A 25,363-nucleotide genomic window follows, 5' to 3' on the forward strand; every position below is an offset into this window, starting at 1 on the left:
TAGTAGTCATTGTAGAGGTTCTACCAGGAAGCAACTATTACCCATTCCTTTGACTAAGTCTCCCTATCATGTAGCTAGGACTCTCAATGGAATCAGTCAGAAAAGTAATATGGGAGGATCAAAAGAGTAAGTGACATCAGGTATATTTTCTTTATTTCTATACTGGTGTTGGAGAAGGATATGGCAACCCACTCCAGTACTCTTGCTTGAAGAATCCCATGGATGGAAGAGCCTGAAAGGCTACAGTCCATGGGGTTGCAGAGTCAGACACGACTGAGCGACTTCACTTTACATACTGGTGTATAGAAAAAATTTCCCCCAAATATATTGTTTTAGATAATTTCACAATAGATTAAACCACTGAAACTTTTGGTATATTATCCATGCTTTGAAAATACTCCGTAAATGGACTTTTTTGAAATAGCTAGCTAGTAGAACACTAGCTAATAGAAACATTATATATATTTTTGAAATAGAAACACTATAGAACTTATGACATAAAACCTAAAGGGGGCATTGGCACTTCGGAAAACTGATGCCATATTTGCATATACAAAATAAATCCATATATTCCTCACTGCACACAGTAATATCAATGTGAACCAATAGTACATTAATTCTTGGGTAATCATGTGAAATGTCTGTATAGCTTTAAAATCCTAACTCACGAAACTTCTGGCACTGTCAGTGGGAATGTGAATTGGTGCTGCCACTATGGAAAACCAGTATAGAGGGTTCTTTAAAAAGTTACAACCAATCTGTCATAATCAAGTGATTCCACCTCTAGGTACATATCTGAAGAAAACAAAAGCACTAACTTTGTAAGATACCTGCATTCCCATTTTTACTGTAGCAATATTTATAATAGTCAAGACATGGAAGCAACAAACGTGTCCATTCATAGATGAATAGATAAAGAAAATGTGGTGTGTGTGTGTGTGTGTGTGTATTTAGCCATGAAAAGAAGGAAATCTTGTCATCTGCAACAGTATGCATGGACCTTGATGGCATGATTCTAACAGAAATAAGTCAGACAGAGAAAAATAAATGCCATATGATCTCACCTGTATATGGAATCTTAAGAAAAAAAAGAATTTACAAATACAAGGAACAGGTTGGTGGTTGCTAAAGGTGTGAAGTGGGGATGGGTAAAGTAGATGAAGGTGGTCAAAAGGTAAAAATTTCCAGTTATAAGTCAGTCCTGGGAATGTAATGCAAGGCATGATGAATGTAGGTAACAATACTATGGTTTATGTCTGCAAGTTGTCGAGAGAATAGAACTTAAAGTTCTTATAAAAAAAAAATTATGCAACTGTAACTGTGTGTGGCCATGATATTAACTAGATTTGCTTTGTATCCTTTTCCAATACACACAAATATTGAATTGTTACACTGAACTCCTGAAACTAATATAAATGAATACAAATGAATAACTGATTATATTCTAACTTTGGAGAGAATATTAAAATATTTCCCAGTTTACTTTAAAACTAAATAAATAAGTTTAATTTTTGAGAAAACAAATTCTTCAGATAAATATAATCTTTCATTAAATCTTTTACTATGCTTGGAGAACAAATCATTATCTTTACATTACAGACTAAGTAGAAAATTTTGTAAAAGAGGAGGCTGATTAAGAGAGAAGAGGATTTTTTGGACTGTATTTGCACAGTAAGCATGCCGTAGTTTAGGAGGTGACTGCTGGATCATAAAGATTATGGGAAGCTAATCGTTGATGTTGTCACTACTGTTTGAAGTATTATTAAGGAAAAAAATTTCTGTTATTCCATTAGTGCAATGAGACTACTTGGCAACAGACAGCTCATAGGAAAGACAACCCACAGAAATTATTATGAAGCCTACAACAATGAGATTCTGTACTTATTAACAATTAATGTGTTAACAGACACAGAGAATAGATTTGTGGCTGCCACGGGGGGAGAGGTGGTAGGGGAGGGAAGGATTAGGAGTTTGGGATTGTCAGATGCAAGCTATTAATGTAGGATGTATAAGAACAAGGTATAATACCAGGAACCATTTTCAATATCCTGTGATAAACTATAATGGAAAAGAATGTTTACAGATGTATAACTGAATCACTCTGTTGTACAGCAGAAAGTAACACAACATTGTAAATCAACTATACTTTAATAAAATAAACCAACCCCCCCCCCTCAACAATTACTGTGTTAAAACCATGGCTTAACTCTTTCAATCAATGTAAATGACTAAAAGGAAATGTCAAAGAAAAATTTAGTGTATTTCTGCATTTAAATACTTTAAATATTTGGGACAATGAAAAAATAAACAGTGACAAAAAATCCAGGACTGTGTCGCTTTGAATGCAAAATATGATTTTTCTTTAGAATAATCTGCAGAATATGCCTTTGATTCAAGCCTTGTCATTTTTTAAAGAAATAATTGTCAGATTCTCAGAAAGAACAATGAATTGTCTTTTCATCATTACTTACTTTATATAAACTTTGAAATTTACCTTTAAAACTTTAATTTCAAACATGAGATAGTAAGTAAATTTATAAATTTTACTTTAGTGAGATACCTTATCCATTATACCCATTGCTTTAATTTTAGCAGATTCACTGCCAAGTTCATTAAGCTGATGTTTTCCTAAGAGCAGTTCCTGAGGAATTTCATCATCATCACCTGAAAAACCAATTCAAACATACATAGTTTAGGTAAAACAAATAGCTCAGAAATAGTTAGCTTTAGTTAATAAAATTTCTGCATATATACAAATAGACGTAAACAAACAAAAATAATATCCTAGGAGGCCTCTGTAAACCTCAAGCAAACCCTGAATAAAAGAGGACAAAGATTACAATTAGACTTCTGACTAAGATGGGAAGAGGAGATATATATCTTATGTTTACTACTTTATGACCCTTCTCAAGCAAACTTTCTGCCCCAGCAGGCTGACCTGTATGGACTACATCAACAGTCTCCCATGCCCTCTGGCTTCTGTTTGGGTTCAGCCAGTGGGATGCCCTGTCAGAAGATCAAAGAGAAGGAGAGTGAGGTCAGGGTGTTTATATTCCTGACTCCTTCCTTGCAAGGTCTCCTCAAGCTGCTCATGTCCTCTGACCAAAAGAACACTTGTTTTTGCAAGGCAACCTATTCTAAAACTTTTTCTTTTCCTATTGACTGAGTTCTATTGACTTCTCTTTACCCTTGCTCCTTTGGGGACAGGGGTGGTAACAGTTCCAAGACTGTTAACTTTGGGTTTCCGCTCTATTCTGCCCCTATCTTTGTAATCTTGGTCTCTTTGTAAGTAACTACTCAAATTATCTTAATTTGAGAATGTCATATGACTTCTTGTTGGGATCTTAAGTGACATGGAAGAGAGTTTTCCAGCACACAATTCTAAAGTTTTAGAAATGATGAAGTGGATATTCTAAGTTATCAGGGAAAGCATTAATGATACTTACACAAGTAACTGTCACAAAAACAAATACTTTTAAAATAAAGGTAATATACCTTTTAATGCATTTTTAAACATATGTACTCATACTAGGATTACTGTACTCCATCTAGTTTTTGTATAAATTAGGCACTAGTGTTTGTATCTACTGAAAGTGGCATAAAACTGTTGAGAGCAGCTCTAAACAATGTAAGCAGCTTAAAAAAAAATAAACCTCACATTTTTTATGTCTGTAGGTATGACCCATATATATTATTATAAATGTAACACAACATTACATTAACCCTACGTATTCTAATTGCTTTACAATTTTGTTTCCCACATTGGATACAGAATATGTACGTAATACATACGTAAACCTGGGGCTGGGGTATTTATGTTTGCATCTCTAGCACTTAACATACTACTGACAAGCAGTAATTATTCAATAAATATTGTCTTTTAGAATAAGTTAAGCAGGTTCTCATTTCTGCATCTTTTATTAGTACCCTTCTTCTCTAGGGCCTACTCAAGTTTCATCTGCATAAAGGCTTCCCTAATTATTCTAATTTACTATGGTAGCTGTACTCTCAGGACTCCTAAAACACTATCAGTACTAAACTAATTTAACATTTGAATTTTATACCAACATTTTCAGTTATTTGGTAACACAGACTAGATTTGATGCCACACTAGGTTTCAATTTCTTAAGAGCACAGATCATCCCTCTGAATCTACTAGAATAACTGGCAGAAAGCTTAACAAACAGGTAAATAAATATATTTTAAATTGAGTTTATATTTAGAGGTAAATAAATATATTTTAAATGATTTTACCAAAAGCAGTAAAATCCATATCTTCTAAGTTATCCAAAATATTCTCTATTGAGGCTGTGAATCTCTTAAAAGTTGAAGAATCCATCATTTCTGCAAAGGAAGAAAAAAATTCAAAACTTAATCTTCTACATTCCAAGTAGAAAACTGAAATTGATGACTATGAACAAAGACAAACTAAAACGTTACCTTCGGGTGTTAGTTTTGGTTCATAAGCTTTCCGCTTCTTCTGTTTTTCTTTTTTCTTCATTTTTCTAGCGACTAAATGAACAAAAAGAAATACTGAAATGCAGTAATAACAACCTAAAATACTTCTATGTCTACTTTCTTCCTGAACATTAATTAAAAACTTGAACAATAATCACTGCTAATACAAATTTTTGTCTTGATTAAAAATTAGCTCATAAAAAGGTATAAAAATTCTTCAAAGTTAAGACCTTAAGTTTAACATCAGCTTATGTAAGAAATCCATTGACACTGATGAATTACCCTCACTAAGGCTGGGAGGAGGAGAATAATCTTCCATGTCAGAATCTGATGGGCTTCGGTTTCGATAACGACCACCACCTGAACTCCTTCTTCCTTCATGAGAGTGGCCACTTCTCCTATGATCCCCAGAGCTTCTTCTGTCACGCTCTTCATATTCCCAAGCTTTATCATCATCTTTTTTATGTCGTTTCCTAGAGGCTAGAAGCAAATCCCCATGACAAATAATTTACCTCACTTAAAAGACTATTAAAACTTGTACTTTAAAAATGAACCACATTGGGCGGCGGGCGGGGGGGCGGGGTGCAATCTTCATTTGTGTGAGACTAGGAAATTCTGAGTCATTCTGATTAACCAGAAATATAAATTATGGTACAGAAATGGTATCACTTATTTTAGCATTTATCTAGATTTAGAAAATTTTACATGAACTTGGTTTGCTAATGAATATAGATAGGAATATTCTGGGAATTAAATCACACTGCTCATTTTAAAGAGATATTTGGTGAATCAATAATATCTAAAACTCAGGATTAATTAAGGCATGTAAAACAAACTTTATCTAGAATTGGATAAAAACCAGAAACACTTTAAAACATTTGGATTGCTGGTGGGAAGTGGGGTTTGGAGGAAAAGTAAACTTTTGAGCAACTGTTACAGAATGTGGGTAACCATGTATACTATCAATTAACAGCCAAGTTAAGCCCACAACATAGCTATAAATTCAACAGACTTGATCACGAGCTACCAATACAAAGACAGAATACACCTGTATAGTTGTAAATACCCACACACTGAATTCAGTTCTCCAACAATATACTTGCTTAAACCCAAAAAGATAGCTTTTAAGTTTATGCATGCTAGATAAGCATATTTATGTATGTTACCTTCAATCCCTTCCCCATCCTTCCAGAGGTATAAGCATTCTGCTAAAATCACCAGTACTGACAGGAGCCTCTAGGCAGAACTGGCAAACAGATTTCATCTGACACATCAACTCTGATCAACCGGTAGTAGCTGCCCAGAGCAAAATGTTGAGAATAATTCTGAGCCCTGAGACAAAGCACCATATTTCAGCAAGAAAGACTGATTAAAAATGTCTGTCCAGCGAGACTCGGAAGGAATACAAGCGAAAAATATTTAGCACATCTGTTCTAGGATATAACAATACCAAGTTAAAACCAGGATAGAGAACTGATGTGTTCTACATCCTGTGATCATACACTGGTTGTTGAAGTGACCACTTGTTGCTGACAGTGAATTACTTTCTAGTCTATGGTCCTGAACCTGACTCCTTTGCTTATCTTGTGACTTGCTTCTATTTTAAATCCTTAACTATCCCCAATACCCAAGTTCTTCACATGAAACTGTTGCTTGAGTCCCTAGTCCTCTGGTGCTAAGTCACTTCAGTCGTGTCTGACTCTGTGCAACCCCATAGATGGCAGCCCACCAGGCTCCCCAGTCCCTGGGATTCTCCAGGCAAGAACACTGGAGTGGGTTGCCATTTCCCTCTCCAATGCATTAAAGTGAAAAGTGAAAGTGAAGTCGCTCAGTCGTGTCCGACCCTCAGTGACCACACGGACTGCAGCCTTCCAGGCTCCTCCATCAATGGGATTTTCCAGGCAAGAGTACTGGAGTGGGATGCCATTGCCTTCTCCACCCTAGTCCTCTACTTGGCTAATATTTAAGGATGCCAATCTTTGGTTCATGTACTCTATCTACAGCTATGCCAATGTCTTGTGTGTGGATAAGCAATGTCTATGCGTGCTCAGTTACTTCAAGTTGTGTCCAACTCTTTGTGTCCCCATGGATTATAGCCCACCAGGCTCCTCTGTCCATGGGATTCTCCAGGAAAGAATACTGGAGTGGGTTGCTGTGCTCTTCTCCAGGGGATGCTCCCGACCCAGGGATCGAACCCGTGTCTCTTACATCTCCTGTACTGGCAGGAGAGTTTTTTACCACTAGTGCCACCTGGGAAGCCTTTTGCTTATGTATAGCATTCACTAAATATTTTTTCAAAAAGTACTGAAATACTTTGAAGAATGATAATTAACAAGCGAGTTCATTCAGAAAGTAGTATTCTTTGATCTCAAATATGACTTAAGAGCTTTTATTTAATTTCATAAGAATATATTTCAAGCCTTCAATTCTATGAGTAGGAAATGCTTGAAAAACTTTATAGTTAGCAAGTAGATATACTATGCTGAAAGACAGGGAAGCCTGGTATGCAGCAGTCCATGGGGTCACAAAGAGATGGACATGACTGAGTAACTAAACAACAACAATAATATGCTGTATTGGTGGCAATTTTTATAGCTCTTGGAAATTTCTGTTTCATATCCATTAATCTAAGCAAGTTGGAAAAAAAACAGAATGGCAAATTAAGGGGAAAAAATTCAACTTCTATGAAACAGTGTATATAGAAAAAAGGTTCTATCAAGACCCCAATTTACTATGATTAATCTTTCCATTCTTATATCATTTGTTATTTTGGAAAAAGTATGGGAAGAACTCAATCGGGTGTGTAAAATACGTTTTCCACGCTCCCTTTCTAAATTTCACCCATGTGCCCCTTTAGCATCTTAGATCTCCCCTCCTTCTTCCCCTGCAACCAAGTGACTTTATAATTGTACATGACTATCCATATCTGTGTGGCCCAACTTTTAAAGTTAACCCTTAATAGTTCCCCTTATTTTTCAACAAAACTATTTCCTTAGTTTTAGATTTTTAGGAAACCAATTTGATTGAACTGCAATAAAATTTTGTTTCATAAACATCTCTCTCCCTCAAAGCAGCATAATGCTTGTCACTTATGTTCTCATATTAGTTTCACATTTTGTACTGTACCCCCATTTTACTAATTTTTTGCTATGGTATAATGACAATTATGACAGCTAAGAATTGGAATTCTTTCATCACTCAAATCAGTGGCCAGCGAGTCAACTTTTCTAGTTACTTGTACAGAAATAAACCCCCAAAACCAGGAAGCTATTCTAAGATCTCCTGAAAAACCCAGAGACACTCCCCTTTTCCCAAGCAGAAGTTGAAGCTCAGGTTCCCTAACTAATATCAGCTTTCAATATCCTCAGACATATATATGAGGTCCATGGCTTTTAAGATGAAATATGTACTCCCATGAGACACCATCTCTCATCATAGAAAGCAAAGAAGAGAACAGAGGCTGCAATGACAACAAACATGGGGCATGTGAGGCTTTCTCTTCTGTTTTCCATTTGATGGGCTTTTCTGATTATGCCACCCTTTTTACTTGACTGTGAGGTAGCTTCAGAATTCTCATCAGCTTAGCAATGCAGGCAGCCACTCTCAATTAACTGGAGTTGAAGTGTGACTTGAAATCAGTCTGCAATTAAGGAACTCTTTAGTTATTCCCTTTAGAAATGGACGGGGTATTAGGGGAAGAGAGGGAAAGTGAAACAGAGGTATGTATATAAAGGGCAGTGAGTTTCTGGGCCACCAGATCGCCTTTCTCCTCTCCCTTTCCAGACCATATGTTCCCATATAAACAAAATATTTAATTATAATAAAAACGTATTAGCTTTAGCCATTGAAATATACTGCATATAAATACATCTCATTATAATACAATAACAATTATACATATAATTAAATGTCAGGTTAATTTTGCTGTATTTTATTTCAATTTTAAAACTGTATTCAGAGTTGTTCAGTATTCATAGTCTACTGTTCATAGCTCAAGAACTCACAATATTGAGAAGATCAGAGTAAATGAACATTGATCAAAAACTTTGGAGGTGAAGGGCTTCCATCAACAATAATACATTTTAAAATGGCAGCATGCATCTGTCCTTCCTGCCCTTGCTTGTCACACCTCAATCTACAGATACTAGGTGGAAAAGGTAGAACACACTGGTGGTCTTCCCACTTCTTTTGGTCATAATGACTAAGTCAGTTGGCACACAAGTGAAGATCTCCCATAGTCTGTTTCCACTGAATGCCGTTTAAGTCAAACAAGGTTGCTGACCCCTCTTGGCTAGGCTCAATTCTCTTGCTCCAGTAGAAGGAAGATAGGGATAAAAGAGAAGAACTTTTTCAGTGGACCAGTAGGAAGACAGGCGAGGTATAGCAAGTCTAGTGCAAAGACAGGTGATCACAGTGTTGTAGAGAGGTAGCTGTGTAGTGAAGAAGCCAGCTCTGGAAAACAGTGAAACAAGGGAGGAATTCCAGGACACAGCTGGGCAAAAAGGAGAAGCCAGGTCCAAACCACACAGATAACTGGCAATGTGGCTAATCCATTCATAATTTAGTGATAGTATGGTTTAAAATATTTCTTCATCTGGCTATCTCCTACGTGTCCTTCAAGACTCTAGTGTCACCTCTTCCAGTAAGCGCGCTCTGAACCCCAGTATAATTTTGATGCCAATCCAATTAATCCAATGTGCTCCCACAGCACCCTGGATTTACTATTATCATTGCTGTACTCCTCACTGTACTTCAACTATTTACATACTTCCCCCATTAGACTCAAGATTCTTCAAAGATGGGGTCACATACTTGCTATATTTTTATTCTCACTGCCTAAGATATAGTGGGAGCTCAATAAATGTTTGCTAAATGCATACAGAAACATACCTGTGTTATCTGACACTAATTATAACTCATTAAAAGATTTTTTTCTTGGTGCCAACTGATCTCATCTTTCACACATATTTTAAGTATAAAGTAAAAACTTGCTATACTATTTATTAAGATCACTGTTCTCTTGCTAACCCAAAAAATTATAAATGAAACAAATACATCAATCTGCTTTTTAATTCTAAAGTAATAATAAACTTATTTGATACTTACATTCAAAAGTTTCATCACTATCATTATCTTCATCTGAACTGATTTCAGCATATTTTGGTTTTTCATTAACTGTGCTACGCTTGCGTTTATTCATTTTCACACGTTCACAAAGTGGCATGGTGGATTCAATTTCTGCCAGGAGTTCGGGGGGTAATTCTTTTAACACTGATTGATCTATACTACCTATTAATAAAAGGTAAGAAAAAACATAAATCTGAAGATAAAAGGGAAATTTTAACTGTTAAAACACAAAATGAAATATTAATTATGTAAGTTTTCTAAGTTACACTTGTATTTTAATAAAACACATCCATATTTATAACTAGTCTTAACCCTAAACTGATAATGCAGTTTCTATACATATTATCATCATAAACAACTTTTAAAATAGATACTTGCTACATAGCAATAAAGGGTAGTTATATTATCAATTTTTGATATAATCAGCACCTTCATTTGTTTGCATTGACTGAGACCCACTTGCATTTTCAGGTGTATCTGTAGTAGGGTGTATACCTCACATTCTTGGTAGCACTCAAATTTGTTTTAGAGTTCTGGAGCAGTTAGTTTGAAAGTAATTATATCCCTCAATATAAATGTTAAGAGCTGGAGAGGATACCTGTCACCTCATTCTCTTCTATATGATCTTGGTGGTTGTGTATCGTGTCTGGGACAAGATTTCATATGCTTTTACCTATCTTTGTCTATGAGAGGCACAGTAATACCTTTACTATTACAGAAATTTTCCTCCAACCGCTAAACCAAAATATGTGTTTAACTGAAGATAACAGGAACATGAAAGGCAAGATAAACAGAAAAAAGCATTTTAAAATATGTCAGCTGAAAAGGGTAAATTCAAATCTGTTATGAAATAAACTCATATTTTTCCATGAAAGAATAAAGAATACTATTAAACTATTAACATAATATATACTATTTAATCCTACACACATATACACAAACATACAAATAGCTGCTAAGAAGAAATCAATCCTTAACATCCTGTTGAGAGCTTAAAAATAAAGTAGAACTAGCAAAAGTTATTTACTCAAGATAATTTGTCCTTGATGACTACTAAAGATGACAATTTTAACTTACTTTACTTACCCATGTAAATCTTTGACTGGAAGTATAAAAATGATGTCTTACCTAAATTTTAAGAACTGGGAGCAAAGAGTACCTTAGTGGTTTACAGCAGGAATATTAGTAACTATAATCAACATTAAGACCATAACATTCAAATGATAATAGTGCTTATGTAAAGATTAAATATAAATCATTCCCAAAATAAATAGGTACTGGTTAAGACAATTTAAACATCACAAGAATATACAACACTAATAATTTAAGAAGATGAAACATGAACTATCAGTCTCAAATGACAAATAATCCTTTTATTCATCATGAAGGAGTTATTTCAGCAACTGATAACTTCTATTCGTCCATATACGTGAATAGCAACAATTTACCCAACAAAGATGTAAAACTCATGACTAGTAAAATCCCAAAGACTTCATTGCTTAGAATCGTGACATACTAATGCTAAACTTAATTTATATAAGTCATTTTCAAATCATGTAATATTCCTTTGCTCTTTCTTAATTTAACTGTATTATATTAGTGAGGTTCACTTTCTAGAATATTAGTAGAGGTAAAAAAAAAAAATCAACTTCAGTTTTGGATCATCATTATCTTCAGTGCCAAGGTGAACATACTCTTCATCTCATTTACAAGTTCTTAATGCTCTGAACACCTCACTAAATAGGTGGTTTTTTGATGGAAGAATCATGTCATCCAGTATATACTTTCCCCTTTCTGCATGATCTATAATATTAAGTATGTATATGAAATGGTCAGTTAAGTGATTTCTGACTCGGTGGTTCACAATTTCTTATGTTCACTTACAGATGTACCACCTGTATAGTTTCGGAATTGCTGTATTTTATACAAATGAAGACAGCTCCAAATTTTTTAAAGATGGAAATTCTTTCTTTTTGTACTACATGAAACATTATAACTTTTGGGGATTTATAAATATGGATAATCCAAAAAGTATCTGGCTTTTAGTTCACCATGAGATTTTCTGAAGAAGCAAATTTGCCTGTTATGTTCTACTTAAGATTAAAATTTCCATTCATAAAGATATGCTGACTTGGTAAAATATCATAGAATTATTCTGGAGATAAATACACAATAAATAATCAAGGGTTAAGATATATATGGGTACTTGCTCTATCTTTACAATGGTTCATTATATCCCAAGAACAGGGACTTTGCTCTCTTCATTTTTTCTTGAGAAAAAAAAAAAAATCACAATAGCGAAACACAGAAAATTTATACCTTATATCTGACAAAGCAGGTAACAAAGATTATTCATTGTAGTTTACCATTTCTAATTCCTTAAATTAAAAATAATACTATCAGACTTAAGAGTTCTACTATTCTGTACATCATTTTAACTTCTGCATAAAGCTGATATAGCAACACAATTTAAAGACTTCGTGTTTCATTTCTAAAGATCATCCAACTAAAAAAAGAAAGATCCAGCAATGGTCAATGTCTCTCAATGTACTGTCCTCCAGAAGTGGACTTCCTCCTTTTGAACAGATATATCTACTTCATAGATCTATGTATTTTCTGTATTTCTTCCTTTTCATCAAACACTTTAGAAATTGACTCAGCAAGGTCCCTTGATTATGTAGGGTAGGCAATAAAATGCTTGACATTTCTATGCCAGAATCTTTATTACACTGAAGACTGGATAACTGACTCAGTTTTAACAGAAATGAATAAACAGTGAGTACTGTAAATGATTGCTAGAACATATTTGGTTATGATCATTTACCTGAATTAGAAAACAGTCCTTTAATAATGTAAAAACAATGTTTCACTGGCTGCATCTTAATATGTTGATGATTTTACAGATTATTGTTGTTATTTGTTCTTAAAACCCTGAGACTGCAGGTCCTTTATGATCATCTTTCTCACCTCTTTTCTCTCATGCCAACTACTTTATGCTTTAAATTAGGTTATTTGAATCACCACAAAATTTTAAGTTACTGGCTTGATAGTGCCATGTAGTTAATTTGGTGAGGCACCATACTTCTGTAGATGGATATTCCATTGGATATAGTGCATCTTTATCTTCTGGCTCTATTAAAGCTAAAGAATAAATATACTTCTACGTGTGCTACATTTTAGCACTCTTGAATTCCTAGCATAAATCACTCACACTAGGACACTTACCAGATTATTAAAATGAGAAGTTATCAAAAGATTAAAAGTCCCCGAAAGTCACTAATTTAATAATTAACACTGCGTTATGTATGTTTTTTCTAAATGGGGAAACAATCCTGAGATTAAAATAAACAACCCCAATCAATGGACTCTTTAGGATTGGCGTTTCAGACAATGGAAGCCAGAAACAATGTAGAAACAAACCAGAAAACTCATATAAACCTCAAAATTTTATGTCATAAAAAACATTTTAGGTAGGCAAAATGTAGCTCCAGTAACCTACCAATATTACAGAGGAGTACCATGAAAGATGATGCTGTGAAGGTGCTGCACTCAATATGTCAGCAAATTTGGAAAACTCAGCAGTGGCCACAGGACTGGAAAAGGTCAGTTTTCATTCCAATCCCAAAGAAAGGCAATGCCAAAGAATGCTCAAACTACCACAACAGTTGCATTCATCTCACACGCTAGTAAAGTAATGCTCAAAATTCTCCAAGCCAGGCTTCAGCAATACGTGAACCGTGAACTTCCAGATGTTGAAGCTGGTTTTAGAAAAGGCAGAGGAACTAGAGATCTAATTGCCAACATCTACTGGATCATCGAAAAAGCAAGAGAGTTCCAGAAAACATCTATTCCTGCTTTCTTGAAGCCTTTGACTGTGTGGATCACAAGCAACTGTGGAAAATTCTGAAAGAGATGGGAATACCAGACCACCATACCTGCCTCTTGAGAAACCTATATGCAGGTCAGGAAACAACAGTTAGAACTGGACATGGAACAACAGACTGGTTCCAAATAGGAAAAGGAGTATGTCAAGGCTGTATATTGTCACCCTGCTTATTTAACTTTTATGCAGAGTACATCATGAGAAACGCTGGGCTGAATGAAGCACAAGCTGGAATCAAGATTGCCAGAAATATCAATCACCTCAGATATGCAGATGACACCACCCTTATGGCAGATAGTGAAAAAGAACTAAAGAGCCTCTTGATGAAAGTGAAAGAGGAGAGTGAAAAAGTTGGCTTAAAGCTCAACATTCAGAAAACTAAGATCATGGCATCCGGTCCCATCACTTCATGGCAAATCGATGGGGAAACAGTGGAAACAGTGGCTGACTTTATTTCTTGGGCTCCAAAATCACTGCAGATGGTGACTGCAGCCATGAAATTAAAAGATGCTTACTCCTTGAAAGGAAAGTTATGACCAACCTAGATAGCATATTAAAAAGAAAAGACATTGCTTTGCCAACAGAGGCCCATCTAGTCAAAGCTATCGTTTTTCCAGTGGTCATGTATGGATGTGAGAGTTGGGACTATAAAGAAAGCTGAGCACCAAAGAATTGATGTTTTTGAACTGTGGTGTTGGAGAAGACTCTTGAGAGTCCCTTGGACTACAAGGATTTCAAACCAGTCTATCCTAAAGCAGGTCAGTCCTGGGTGTTCATTGGAAGGACTGATGCTGAAGCTGAAACTCTAATACTTTGGCCACGTGATGCAAAGAGCTGACTCATTTGAAAAGACCCTGATGTTGGGAAAGATTGAGGACAGGAGGAGAAGGGGATAACGGCGGATGAAATGGTTGAATGGCATCATCGACTCAATGGACATGGGTTTGAGTGGACTCTGGCAGTCGGTGATGGACAGGGAGGCCTGGTGTGCTGTGGTTCACAGGGTTGCAAAGAGTCAGACATGACTGACCAACTGAACTGAATTGAACTGAACTATAAATGGATCTTTTACTTCAATCAGGGGTAAAAAGAAGAAAAAGAAAAAAAAAAAAAAAGTTGAGCAGTGCAGGCTGTCAATCTGCCCTTCCTGGAATCCTGTGTTAATATGGTTTGAAGACATATTTTTTGGTGCAAACGGTTTCTAAACGCAAGCCAACTTTTTAATTTGAAACCACCACTGATAGAAAAAACATCCAAAGAGTATGAAATGCTAATGACATATCCATGAAAAAAGTTAACACTTGGGCCATAGAAACAAAGGGAGGCAATGTGAAGAGAAGCTGGAAAAGTGTGGGGTTCAACTATGAGACCAGGACATGAAATGTTCCTTCCAGAGGCAGCCACAAGGTTACCTAACCTGATGCAGAACAGGGGTAAAGATGAAGATTGTGTGCTAGGAACCAAAATTCAAAGCAAATGTAGGGACACTGATGAGGAAAAGTTTTGAGGTCACAGCTGACCTTAGAGGAAGAACTTTGATGTGTCTTATTTATTTTACTAATTATTTGGAGAGAGTAACAGCAAACTAGGAGAAAGATACTACTGAAGGGTTTGCTTTTTTGTAATGGTTTAGGATAAAAAGTATGAGATAATCAGGTCTAAAGTTGTCATAATTTTGGTAAAGAGGCAGAAATCCCAAGCATTAGCTAGAAACTTATTCAGGATTACAAAATTAAAAAAAAAAAAAATATATATATATATATAAAGACAGACCATTCATTTGTGACTATGGGGGGTCATCAGGGTCAAATCTGAAGCTATTCTCTTTCTGACGGTATTTGAGAAGACCATCCTGAAACTAATGTGAATCATTATATAATCATTACATAAAGATTAGTGTTAAACTGCTGGCAATTTTCAAGTTGCCTATTGTGACCCATGAGCAAGTTGTTGAGTCAGTTTTGTAGCTCTTAACTAGCAGTGTGCTTAAAATGAAAGAGAAAACGTGCCAGTAATAAAGGTAGGTGTTGTGTATGTATGTGTGTATTAGATCACAACATGCATTTTCTTTCTTACCTTAGTTCACAATCAAAGGAGTTTGAAAGTTTTCAAACCATAAAGACAGAAAAAAATATAGATGGAAAGGGTTCTTCTAAGTTAATCCACCCAGTTTTTTTTTGGCTATGCTACAGCTTGTGGGATTTTAGTTCCCTGACGAGAGATCAAACCTGTGCCCCCTGCAGTGGAAGCATGGAGTCCTAACCACTGGACTCCTCAGGAATTCCTAGCCCATCATTTCTTAAACTATAGGTTCAGTGAAAAATAAACAATAATTTGAATACTATACTCAAATTGATTTTACCCATTCTAAGTTGATACAATATTCACTATCTTGTATCAGAGAGCTTAATTATCTATGTTTATAAGTCTGATATAAAAGTAGCCCATGTTACTGTTTTGAAGCCATGTTACAATAAAACCTTGGATTATTCAGAAATTACTTTTATTTTTTATGTAAATATTTCTAAAAAGTACCATGAAAGTGAAAGTCACTCAGTCATGTCCAACTCTCTGCAACCCCATGGACGATATATACAGTCCATGGAATTTTCCAGGCCAGAATACTGGAGTGGGTAGTTTTTCCCTTCTCCAGGGGATCTTCCCAATCCAGGTCTCCTGTATTGCAGGCGGATTCTTTATCAGCTGGGCCACCAGGGAAGCCCAAGTATACTGGAGCGTAGCCTATTCCTTCTCCAGCGGATCTTTCCGACTCAGGAATTGAACCCAGGTCTCCTGCATTGCAGACGGATTTTTTTAATCAACTGAGATATCAGGGAAGCATCATATCCATCATTTTTTAACAAGATAACTTTCTTGACTCATGATCGCTATTGAAAAGATCAAGTTCTCCACTATGTTTATATGGCAATGCCTTTAGGAGTTAACTGCTATGCATAAGACTGTTTTAAAATGATATAAAATGATTTATGCTTTCCTTCTGAATTCTGTAAGTGTGCTTGCAATTAGTTGAAAGGTGGACACTCAGATTCTGCTAATAGTGTAGAATATATAACAGAAAACGGTGTTCGAATCTTTCAATCCATTTATACCACTTTTGGAAATTTATCCCAAGGAAATTTGAATATAACACAACAAAAAGCTCTATGAAGAAAGATGTTTAGAACAGTTTTATCTATTGTAACATCAAAATGTCCAACAATAGGGGACCACAGTAAATCACATTAGAGATAATTATGAATGATGATAGAACAGAGATAGTGAATGTAAAGAAAAGAGAATGCAAAATGACAATTATACACACTGTACGTTTGTAAAAGATAATTGTATCAGGAGTTGAACAAAACAAATGCTAACATTATACTAACTTAAGAGGTGAATTTTCCTAAAGAAATAGAAGCTATATTTTATGGAAACAAGAAAAAGGTCAATGATTATTTGTGAATGGCTAGAAGATATTTCATGATCACAGTGGGTTTTCACAGCAATGTGGTGGAGTGAGGTGGAGGATGGAGGACAGGGGCCTAGAACTAGGAGTTGGAGGCCATTCAGGAGCATTCCAGCTGTGCCTGCTCTGGACAGCATGATATTCAATAGGGAGAAAAAGTAGGTAAGGTTCAGATGTAACAGTCTTTTTAAGGAGGGAGAGAATCAGAATGTACTTTAGAAAAGTTATTATAGCAGTGATTTGTAGGATGGCCTGGAAGGGGAAAGACACTAGAAAGAAAATCTTCTAAGAGACAGTTACTATGTCTATGTCAAAGGTGTCTTCAAACTATGGTGTTGGAGAAGACACCTGAGAGTCCCTTGGACAGCAAGGAGATCAAACCAGTCAATCCTAAAGGAAATCAACCCTGAATATTCACTGGAAGGACTGATGCTGAAGCTGAAGCTTCCAATAGTTTGGCCACCTGATGCAAAGAGCCAACTCATTGGAAAAGACCCTGAAGCTGGGAAAGACTGAAGGCAGAAAAAGGGGCTAACAGAGGATGAGATGGTTGGATGGCATCACTGACTCGATGAACATGAGTTTGAGTGAGCTCCAGGAGTTGGTGAAGGACAGGAAAGCCTGGTGTGCTTCAGTCCATGGGGTCGCAAAGAGTTGGACATGACTGAGCGATTGATCAACAACGATGTGAAAGGTAAGAGAGAAGAGAAAGTAGATGCTATGAATTTAACCATTTTTGAAAAGTGATACTGTTATACACTTAGCAAACCAAACTTCAGAATATTTAGTTCAAAACAACTATTTAACATGTTTAAGATCATGAAGAAACCAGAAAATGTGAAATCGAGCACAACAAAACTCACATACTGATATCTGAATCAATCTGATCAGCTTATTAGTTACTCAACTAATTACTATTACCCTAAGCTAAATATACAGAGAATTAGCAACACTTATTTTATAGCATTCTACAAAGACATTTTCTAACACTCTAGAAATGGCATATTTTCTGATTATGTTATTACTACCAATGGCTGTAAAACAATTTTTAACTAATCTACTCTCACCTTACTTCTTCCACATTGTTCTCTTAATTAGCCAAATGGTTAACTTCTTTAAACTTATAGTGCTTTTTCCTACTGCCCTTGTGCTAAATACACTTGTGAATCATATTCCTCGGGATTCACACAGCACCTTTTTTTCTCCAGAGTATTACACGGTCACTACATCTGTAGTTATCCATATTCTCCATAGGACCATAATCTTGATAAAGCCATAAGACTGTGTTGCAGTTGCAGAATCTAACAGTGCATGGGATGCTGAAGACGGCCATAAATATTTACTGATGATCGGAGAAGGCAATGGCACCCCATTTCAGTACTCTTGCCTGGAAAATCCCATGGGTGGAAGAGCCTGGTAGGCTGCTGCAGTCCATGGGGTCCCTAGGAGTCGGACACGACTGAGCGACTTCACTTTCACTTTTCACTTTCATGCATTGGAGAAGGAAATCGCAACCCACTCCAGTGTTCTTGCCTGGAGAATCCCAGGGACAGAGGAGCCTGGTGGGCTGCCGTGTATGGGGTCGCAGAGTCGGACACGACTGAAGAAACTTAGCAGCAGCAGCAGCAGTGTAATCATTAGAATAAGTTTGCGGTCTTCCCAGAAATTTTTCCAGCTGAAAGTTCCTTTTTATATCCTGAAAGCAGTTGTCAGTTGTTCTATTTGACAATTATAGAGAAGCTACCCACAAAAAGAAGAGACTGAAGAGAAGATTTCATAATTGACTTGCAACAAGCGTAAAACATTTAAAGGTAATTTCAGAATGTATAGACTTGTTAAATGTTTTTAATATATCAATTATATATTACTATATTAATAATTTATGTATAATTCTACTACATAAAAATACTCACAAATAGTAAATATCCTGGCAAAAATACGGTACTTAGCTAATATCATATTGCATTTATAAATATTAGACAAAAAGGAAAATAATTCAAGTCTCTATCTAGATCAGTCTTTTTATTCACACATAAAAATTTTGAGTCTCATTTGCTACAGAATAAGGAAACTAGCTATCATATCCACCTATATAACAACTAAAGCCTGTGGGTTTAAATCTGCCTCACCACCCATTTTTGTATATAAGGTTTCATTAAAATACAGTGACACATAGTCATTCATTCACATATTGTTTTGGGCTGCTTTTCTACTACAGTGTTAGAGATCTAAATGGGACACAAAGCCTAACATATTTACTATCTGGCCTTTATACAAGTTTGCTGTCCCCTGGTGGATATTATGACATACTTTACTCAATATGAGATAAAGTGCCACTCACTCTGCAAGTGCTATCTATATAGTTATATTCTATATAGTTTAGGTCACAGCACATCAGTTTATTTAACGAAGACAAAATGCCAAGAAATTGGTTTATAGCAACTGAAAGAACGCTATTACAAATGAAGTATGCAGAAGAAAAGATTTTAAGAAAAATCTTGCTTTAAGCTATTGATACTGACTAGAACCTCAAAGATTTCATCAGTGTGTAGCTGTCAAACTACTATGAGGAAAAACTACAAAAAGAAACATTAAAAAAAAATTTTAAGAAGTGTATACTGTAAATGACAATTTACTACTATCTAATATAGAAAGGAGCAGAGATCATAAGATCCCTTCTTTCATATATACACACAGTGAGAAAAATAAACGGTATATCAGTTCAGTTCAGTTCAGTTGCTCAGTTGTATCCAACTCTTTGCGACCCCATGAATTGCAGCACACTAGGCCTCCCTGTCTATCACCAACTCCCGGAGTTCCCTTAAATTCATGTCCATCGAGTCAGTGATACCATCCAGCCATCTCATCCTCTGTCGTCCCCTTTTCCTTCTGCCCCCAATCACTCCCAGCATCAGAGTCTTTTCCAATGAGTCAACTCTTCACATGAGGTGGCCAAAGTACTGGAGTTTCAGCTTTAGCATCATTCCTTCCAAAGAACACCCAGGAATGATCTCCTTCAGAATGGACTGGTTGGATCTCCTTGCAGTCCAAGGGACTTTCAAGAGTCTTCTCCAACACCACAGTTCAAAAGCATCAATTCTTTGGCACTCAGCTTTCTTCACAGTCCAACTCTCACATCCATACATGACCACTGGAAAAACCACAGCCTTGACTAGACGGATCTTTGCTGACAAAGTACTGTCTCTGCTTTTCAATATGCTATCTAGGTTGGTCATAACTTTCCTTCCAAGGAGTAAGTGTCTTTTAATTTCATGGCTGCAATCACCATCTGCAGTGATTTTGGAGCCCAAAAAAATAAAGTCTGACACTGTTTCCACTGTTTCCCCTATTTCCCATGAAGTGATGGGACCAGATGCCATGATCTTAGTTTTCTGAATGTTGAGCTTTAAGCCAACTTTTTCACTCTCCTCTTTCATAACTACAACCTAACTTGCCTCAAGGAACTAGAAAAAGAATAAACTAAACCTTCTACTAAAAGTTAGTAGAAGGAAATAACAAAGACCATAACAGAAATAAATGAAACTGAGGCTAAAAAGAGAACAGAAAAGATAAATGAAAGTAAGAGTTAGATTTCTGAAATGATGAAGTTGATAAGACTTTAGGTTTGCTTACCTAGAGGAAAAAAAAAAAAAAGACTCAAAATTAAAAAGTAAAGGGGAGACATTACAACTAATACCACAAAAAGGATTGTAAGAGACCACTATGAATAATTATACACCAACAAACTGGACAACCTGGAAGAATGAATAAATTCCTAGAAACATAATCTACTGAGATTAAATCATGAAGAATTACAAAATCTGAACAGACCAATTACTAGGTGGCAGATCCGAAAAACCGCCCAGCAAAGAAAAGTCCAGGACTTCACTGATGAATTCTATCACACATTTAAACACCAATGCTTCTCAAACTCTTCTAAAAAGAGAAGAGAAGGAAACACCTCCAAGCTCGGTTTACAAAGCTAGCATTACCCTATACCAAAAGCAGACAAACACACTGCAAGAAAACCACAGGGCAAATTCCCTGATGAACAGAGAACCAAAAGTCTTCAAAAAAAAATTAGCAATAAAAAGATCATGCACTATGATCAAATGTGATGTATTACAGGGAAGCAAGGATGGTTCAACATACACAAATCAATGGATGATATACCAAATTAACAAAATGAATGATAAAATAATTATCTCAATAGATGCAGAAAAAAACATTTGACAAAATTCAACATCCATTCACAATAAAAACTCACAACAAACTGGATGTAGAGGGAATGTACATGAACATAGAGAAGCCCATGGTTGAAAATCCTAGCTAGAGTAATTAGCCAAGAAAAAGAAATAAAGGACATCTAAATCAGAAAGGAAGAAGCACAACTGTCAGTATTTGCAGATGACATATTATATATAGGAAACCCTAAAAACACCACTAAAATTTAGAACTAATAAACAAATTCAGTAAAGTTGCAGGATAAAAATTCAATACACAAAATTCAGTTGTATTCTGATACACTAACAATAAACTATCAAAAAGAGAAATTAAGATAATCTCATTTACAATAACAAAAATAATAAAATATCTAGGAATAAACTTAACCAAGGAGATGAAAGAGATGTATACTAAAAACAGTAAGACATAGCTGATGAAAGAAACTGAAGACATAAATAAGTGGAAAAATGTTCCATCCTCATGGACTGGAAAATTTTGTTGTTGTTGTTCAGTCAATCGTGGCTGACTCTGCGACTACATGGACTGCAGCATGCCAGGCTTTCCTGTCCTTCACTATCTCTTGGAGTCTGCTCAAACTCATGTCCATTGAGTCAGTGATACCATCCAACCATCTCATCCTCTGTTGCCCTCTTCTCTTCCTGCCCTCAATCTTTCCCAGGATCAAAGTCTTTTCCAATGAGTTGGTTCTCCACATCAGGTGGCTAAAGTATTAGAGCTTCAGTTCAACATCAATCCTTCCAATGAATATTCAGTGTTGATTTCCTTTAGGATTGACTGGTTAATCTCCTTGCTGTTCAAGGGACTCTCAAGAGTCTTCTCCAGCACCATATTTCAAAAGCACCAACTCTTCGGCACTCAGTCTTCTCTATGGTCCAGCTCTCACATCTGTACATGACTACTCAAAAAATGATGTGTGTATTTTATGTGTTAGTCACGCAGTCATGTCTGACTCTTTGCAACCCCATGGACAGCGGCCTGCCAGGCTCCTCTGTCCTTGGAATTCTCCAGGCAAGAATACTGGAGTGGGTTGCCATTCCCTTCTGCAGGGGATCTTGGAGATCCCCATAGCTGTGGCTATATGGAACTTTGTCTTCAAGATGATGTCTCTGCTTTTTAATATACTGAGTTCATCACAGCTTTTTTTCCAAGTGTCTTCCAGCTTTTTCACTCTCCTTCATCAAGAGACTCTTGTTCCTCTCGGCTTTCTGCCATTAGGGTGGTATCATCTGCATATCTGAGGTTACTGATATTTCTTCCAGCAATCTTGATTCAAACTTGTGCTTCATCCAATCCCATTTCACATGATGTACTCTGCATATAAGTTAAATAAGAAGGGTGACAATTGATAGCCTCAGCATACTCCTTTCCCAATTTTGAACTAGTCTGTTGTTCCATGTCTGGTTCTAACTGTCGCTTTTGCACCTGCATACAGGTAATGTCTATATAAGCCAGAGTAATCTACAGATGCACTGCAATCCAATCTTTATCAAAATTCCAATGATATTTTTCAGAGAAATAATCCTGAAACTTGTACAGAATCACAAAATAGCAAAAGAGTCAAAGCAATCTTGAGAAAGAACAACAAAGCTGGGGAAACCATACCTCCTGATTTCAAACTACATTATAAAACTATAATTAAATTGGTATGGATTGGCATACAAACAGACACAAAGATCAAGGGACAAGAACAGAGAGTTCAGAAATAAACTCATGTATATATGGTCAATTAATTTACTAAAAAGGAGCCAAGAATATTCAATGGGAAAATGATAGTCAATCCATCAAATGGTGTTGGACAAACTGGAAAGCCACAGGCAAAAGAATGAAACTGGACCACTATTTAATACAAAAAAATCAACTCAAAATGGATTATAGACTTGAATGTAAGACCCCAAACCATGAAATTTCTAAAAAGAGAAAATAGGCAGTAAGGATCTTGACACTGGTCCTGGCAATGATTTCTTTTGGAGCTGATACTAAAAGTGAAGGCAACAAAAATAAACAAATGGGACTACCTCAAACAAAAGCTTTTGCACAGCAAAGGAAACCATCAACAAAATGAGAAGGCAACCTACTGAATGGGAGAAAACATTTGCAAATCCAATATCTGACAAAGGGCTAATATGTAAAACATATAAAGAAATGATACAACTCAATACCTAAAGTAACCAAACAATCCAATTAAAAAATAGGCAGAAGATCTACATGACATTTTTCTAGAGAAGACATACAGACGGCCAGCAAGCATATAAAAAGGTGCTTAACATTACTACTCATGAGGGAAATGTAAATCAAAACCACGAGATATCACCTCATACCTGCCACAATGACTACTATAACAAAGACGAAAAATAAGAAGTACTGATGTGAATGTCCACACTCTCCTGTGTGCACTGTTGGTGGGAATGTAAATAGGTGCAACCACTATGATAAACAGTATGGAGGTCCCTCAAAAATTGAAAACTACCATATGACTGGGCAACTCTACTTTTTAAAATGTTTACAGGAAAATTGGTTTACAATGTTTCTGCTGTACAGCAGCACAAATGAGCCATAATTACACATATTTCACCTCTCTCTCAAACCTCCCTCCACTCTCACCATCCCAACCCTCTAGGTTATCACAGAACACCAAGCTGGCTCCCTGTGTTATATAGCAACTTCTACCAGCTATCTCTTTCACCCATGGTGGTGTATATATGTTGATGCTACTTCCTCCATTCATCCCACTCTTTCCTTCTGCCACTGTGTGCACAAGTCTGTTCTCTATTTCTGCATTTCCATTCCTTCCCTACTAATAGGTTCATGAATACCATTTTTCTAGATTCCATATACATATATATTAATATATGACATCTGTTTTCCTGTTTCAGACTTACTTTACTCTATATAACAGGTTCTAGCTTCATCCACCTCACTAGAACTGACTGAAATTCGTTCTTTTTATGGCTGAGTAATATTCCATTATAAATACACACACACACACACACACACACACACACATATACCACATCTTCTTTATTCATTCAACTGTTGGTGGACACCTTGGTTGCTTTCATGTCCTATCTATTGTAAATAGCGCTGCTATAAACATTGGGATACGTGTGTCTTTTTTAATTATGGTTTTCTCAGGGTATACTGGGCAATTGTACTTTCGGCTATATATCCAAAGGACATAGAACCACTATCTCAAAGACTTATGCACCTCCACTTTCACTGTAACAGTATTTATAGTAGCTATGACACGGAAAAAACACAAGTTATTTAGTACACTGATGGGTAAATAGATACAGAAAATGTGGTATATATACACAATGGAATATTATCCAACCAAAAAAAAAAGGAAACCCTGTCATTTGCAATGATGTGGTTGGATTTTAAGGACATTATGCTAAGATATTTAAGTTAGAGAAAGACAAATACTATATAATTTCACTTATATGTAGAATCTAAAACAAAACAAAAAACAAAATTCATAAGCAGAGATTGATCTTTGCCACAAGTAGGAGGTGGGTGAACTGGGTAAAGGCAGTCAAAAGGTAAAAACTTTCAGTTATATGTTCTGGGAATGCAATGTACAGTGTGAGGTGATGGATATTAACTAAACTTACTGTGGTAATCACTTCACAATAAATACGTACAGTCAACCCTTCGTATCTGTGGATGAGCAATCTGCAGATACAAACAGCTTACTGTACTATACCCTTTTACAATATATAAGGGACTTGGAAGCATCTGTGAGAGGTCCTGGCACCAACTCCTGTAGATACTGAGGGAACAGCTACATATCAAGTCATTATTTTATATACTTAAATGACTATAATGCTCTATGTTAATTTTATCTCAATAAAACTGAATGACATAAATGGTAACAGCAATGCCTTCAGATATACAGTGTATGTATACACAAATGAGACATCTTCAAAAATTACTTTCTTCATGGGATAAATTCAATTAAAAATAGGATGAATGCATTTCTTTATATTAAAAAATTGGACAAATTTTAACTTTTACAATAAGATTCACTTTGGTTTTCATGACTGCATAAAGTAGGAAGGAAACTGGTTTCTCTATTTTAAAAGTGAACGAGCTTTGAATCGTATCTTTGAACAAATCATAGCTATGTATAATGGGCTTAATGGAGAATTTTTAAGTTAGTATGTTAGTAGCCAGAGAAAGGCAAT

The 25,363-nt window shown here is 35.9% G+C and overlaps 1 protein-coding gene across 7 annotated transcripts in view; it reads right to left on the bottom strand.

Moving 5' to 3' along the window:
- NIPBL (NIPBL cohesin loading factor) overlaps positions 1-25,363 on the bottom strand; it is a 197,997-nt gene that overhangs the window by 57,254 nt on the left and 115,380 nt on the right. For all 7 annotated transcript variants that reach the window (XM_042233855.1, XM_012097046.4, XM_004017042.5 and 4 more), the window contains 5 exons: positions 9,565-9,747; positions 4,741-4,938; positions 4,441-4,512; positions 4,255-4,344; positions 2,561-2,664 (listed from right to left, as the gene is read on the bottom strand). In XM_042233855.1, the coding sequence (XP_042089789.1) occupies positions 2,561-2,664; positions 4,255-4,344; positions 4,441-4,512; positions 4,741-4,938; positions 9,565-9,747 (647 nt within the window). The remainder of the gene's footprint in view (positions 1-2,560; positions 2,665-4,254; positions 4,345-4,440; positions 4,513-4,740; positions 4,939-9,564; positions 9,748-25,363) is intronic.

The sequence above is a fragment of the Ovis aries genome, chromosome 16, assembly GCF_016772045.2.
Source record: "Ovis aries strain OAR_USU_Benz2616 breed Rambouillet chromosome 16, ARS-UI_Ramb_v3.0, whole genome shotgun sequence".
NCBI classification, from domain to species: Eukaryota; Metazoa; Chordata; class Mammalia; order Artiodactyla; family Bovidae; genus Ovis; species Ovis aries.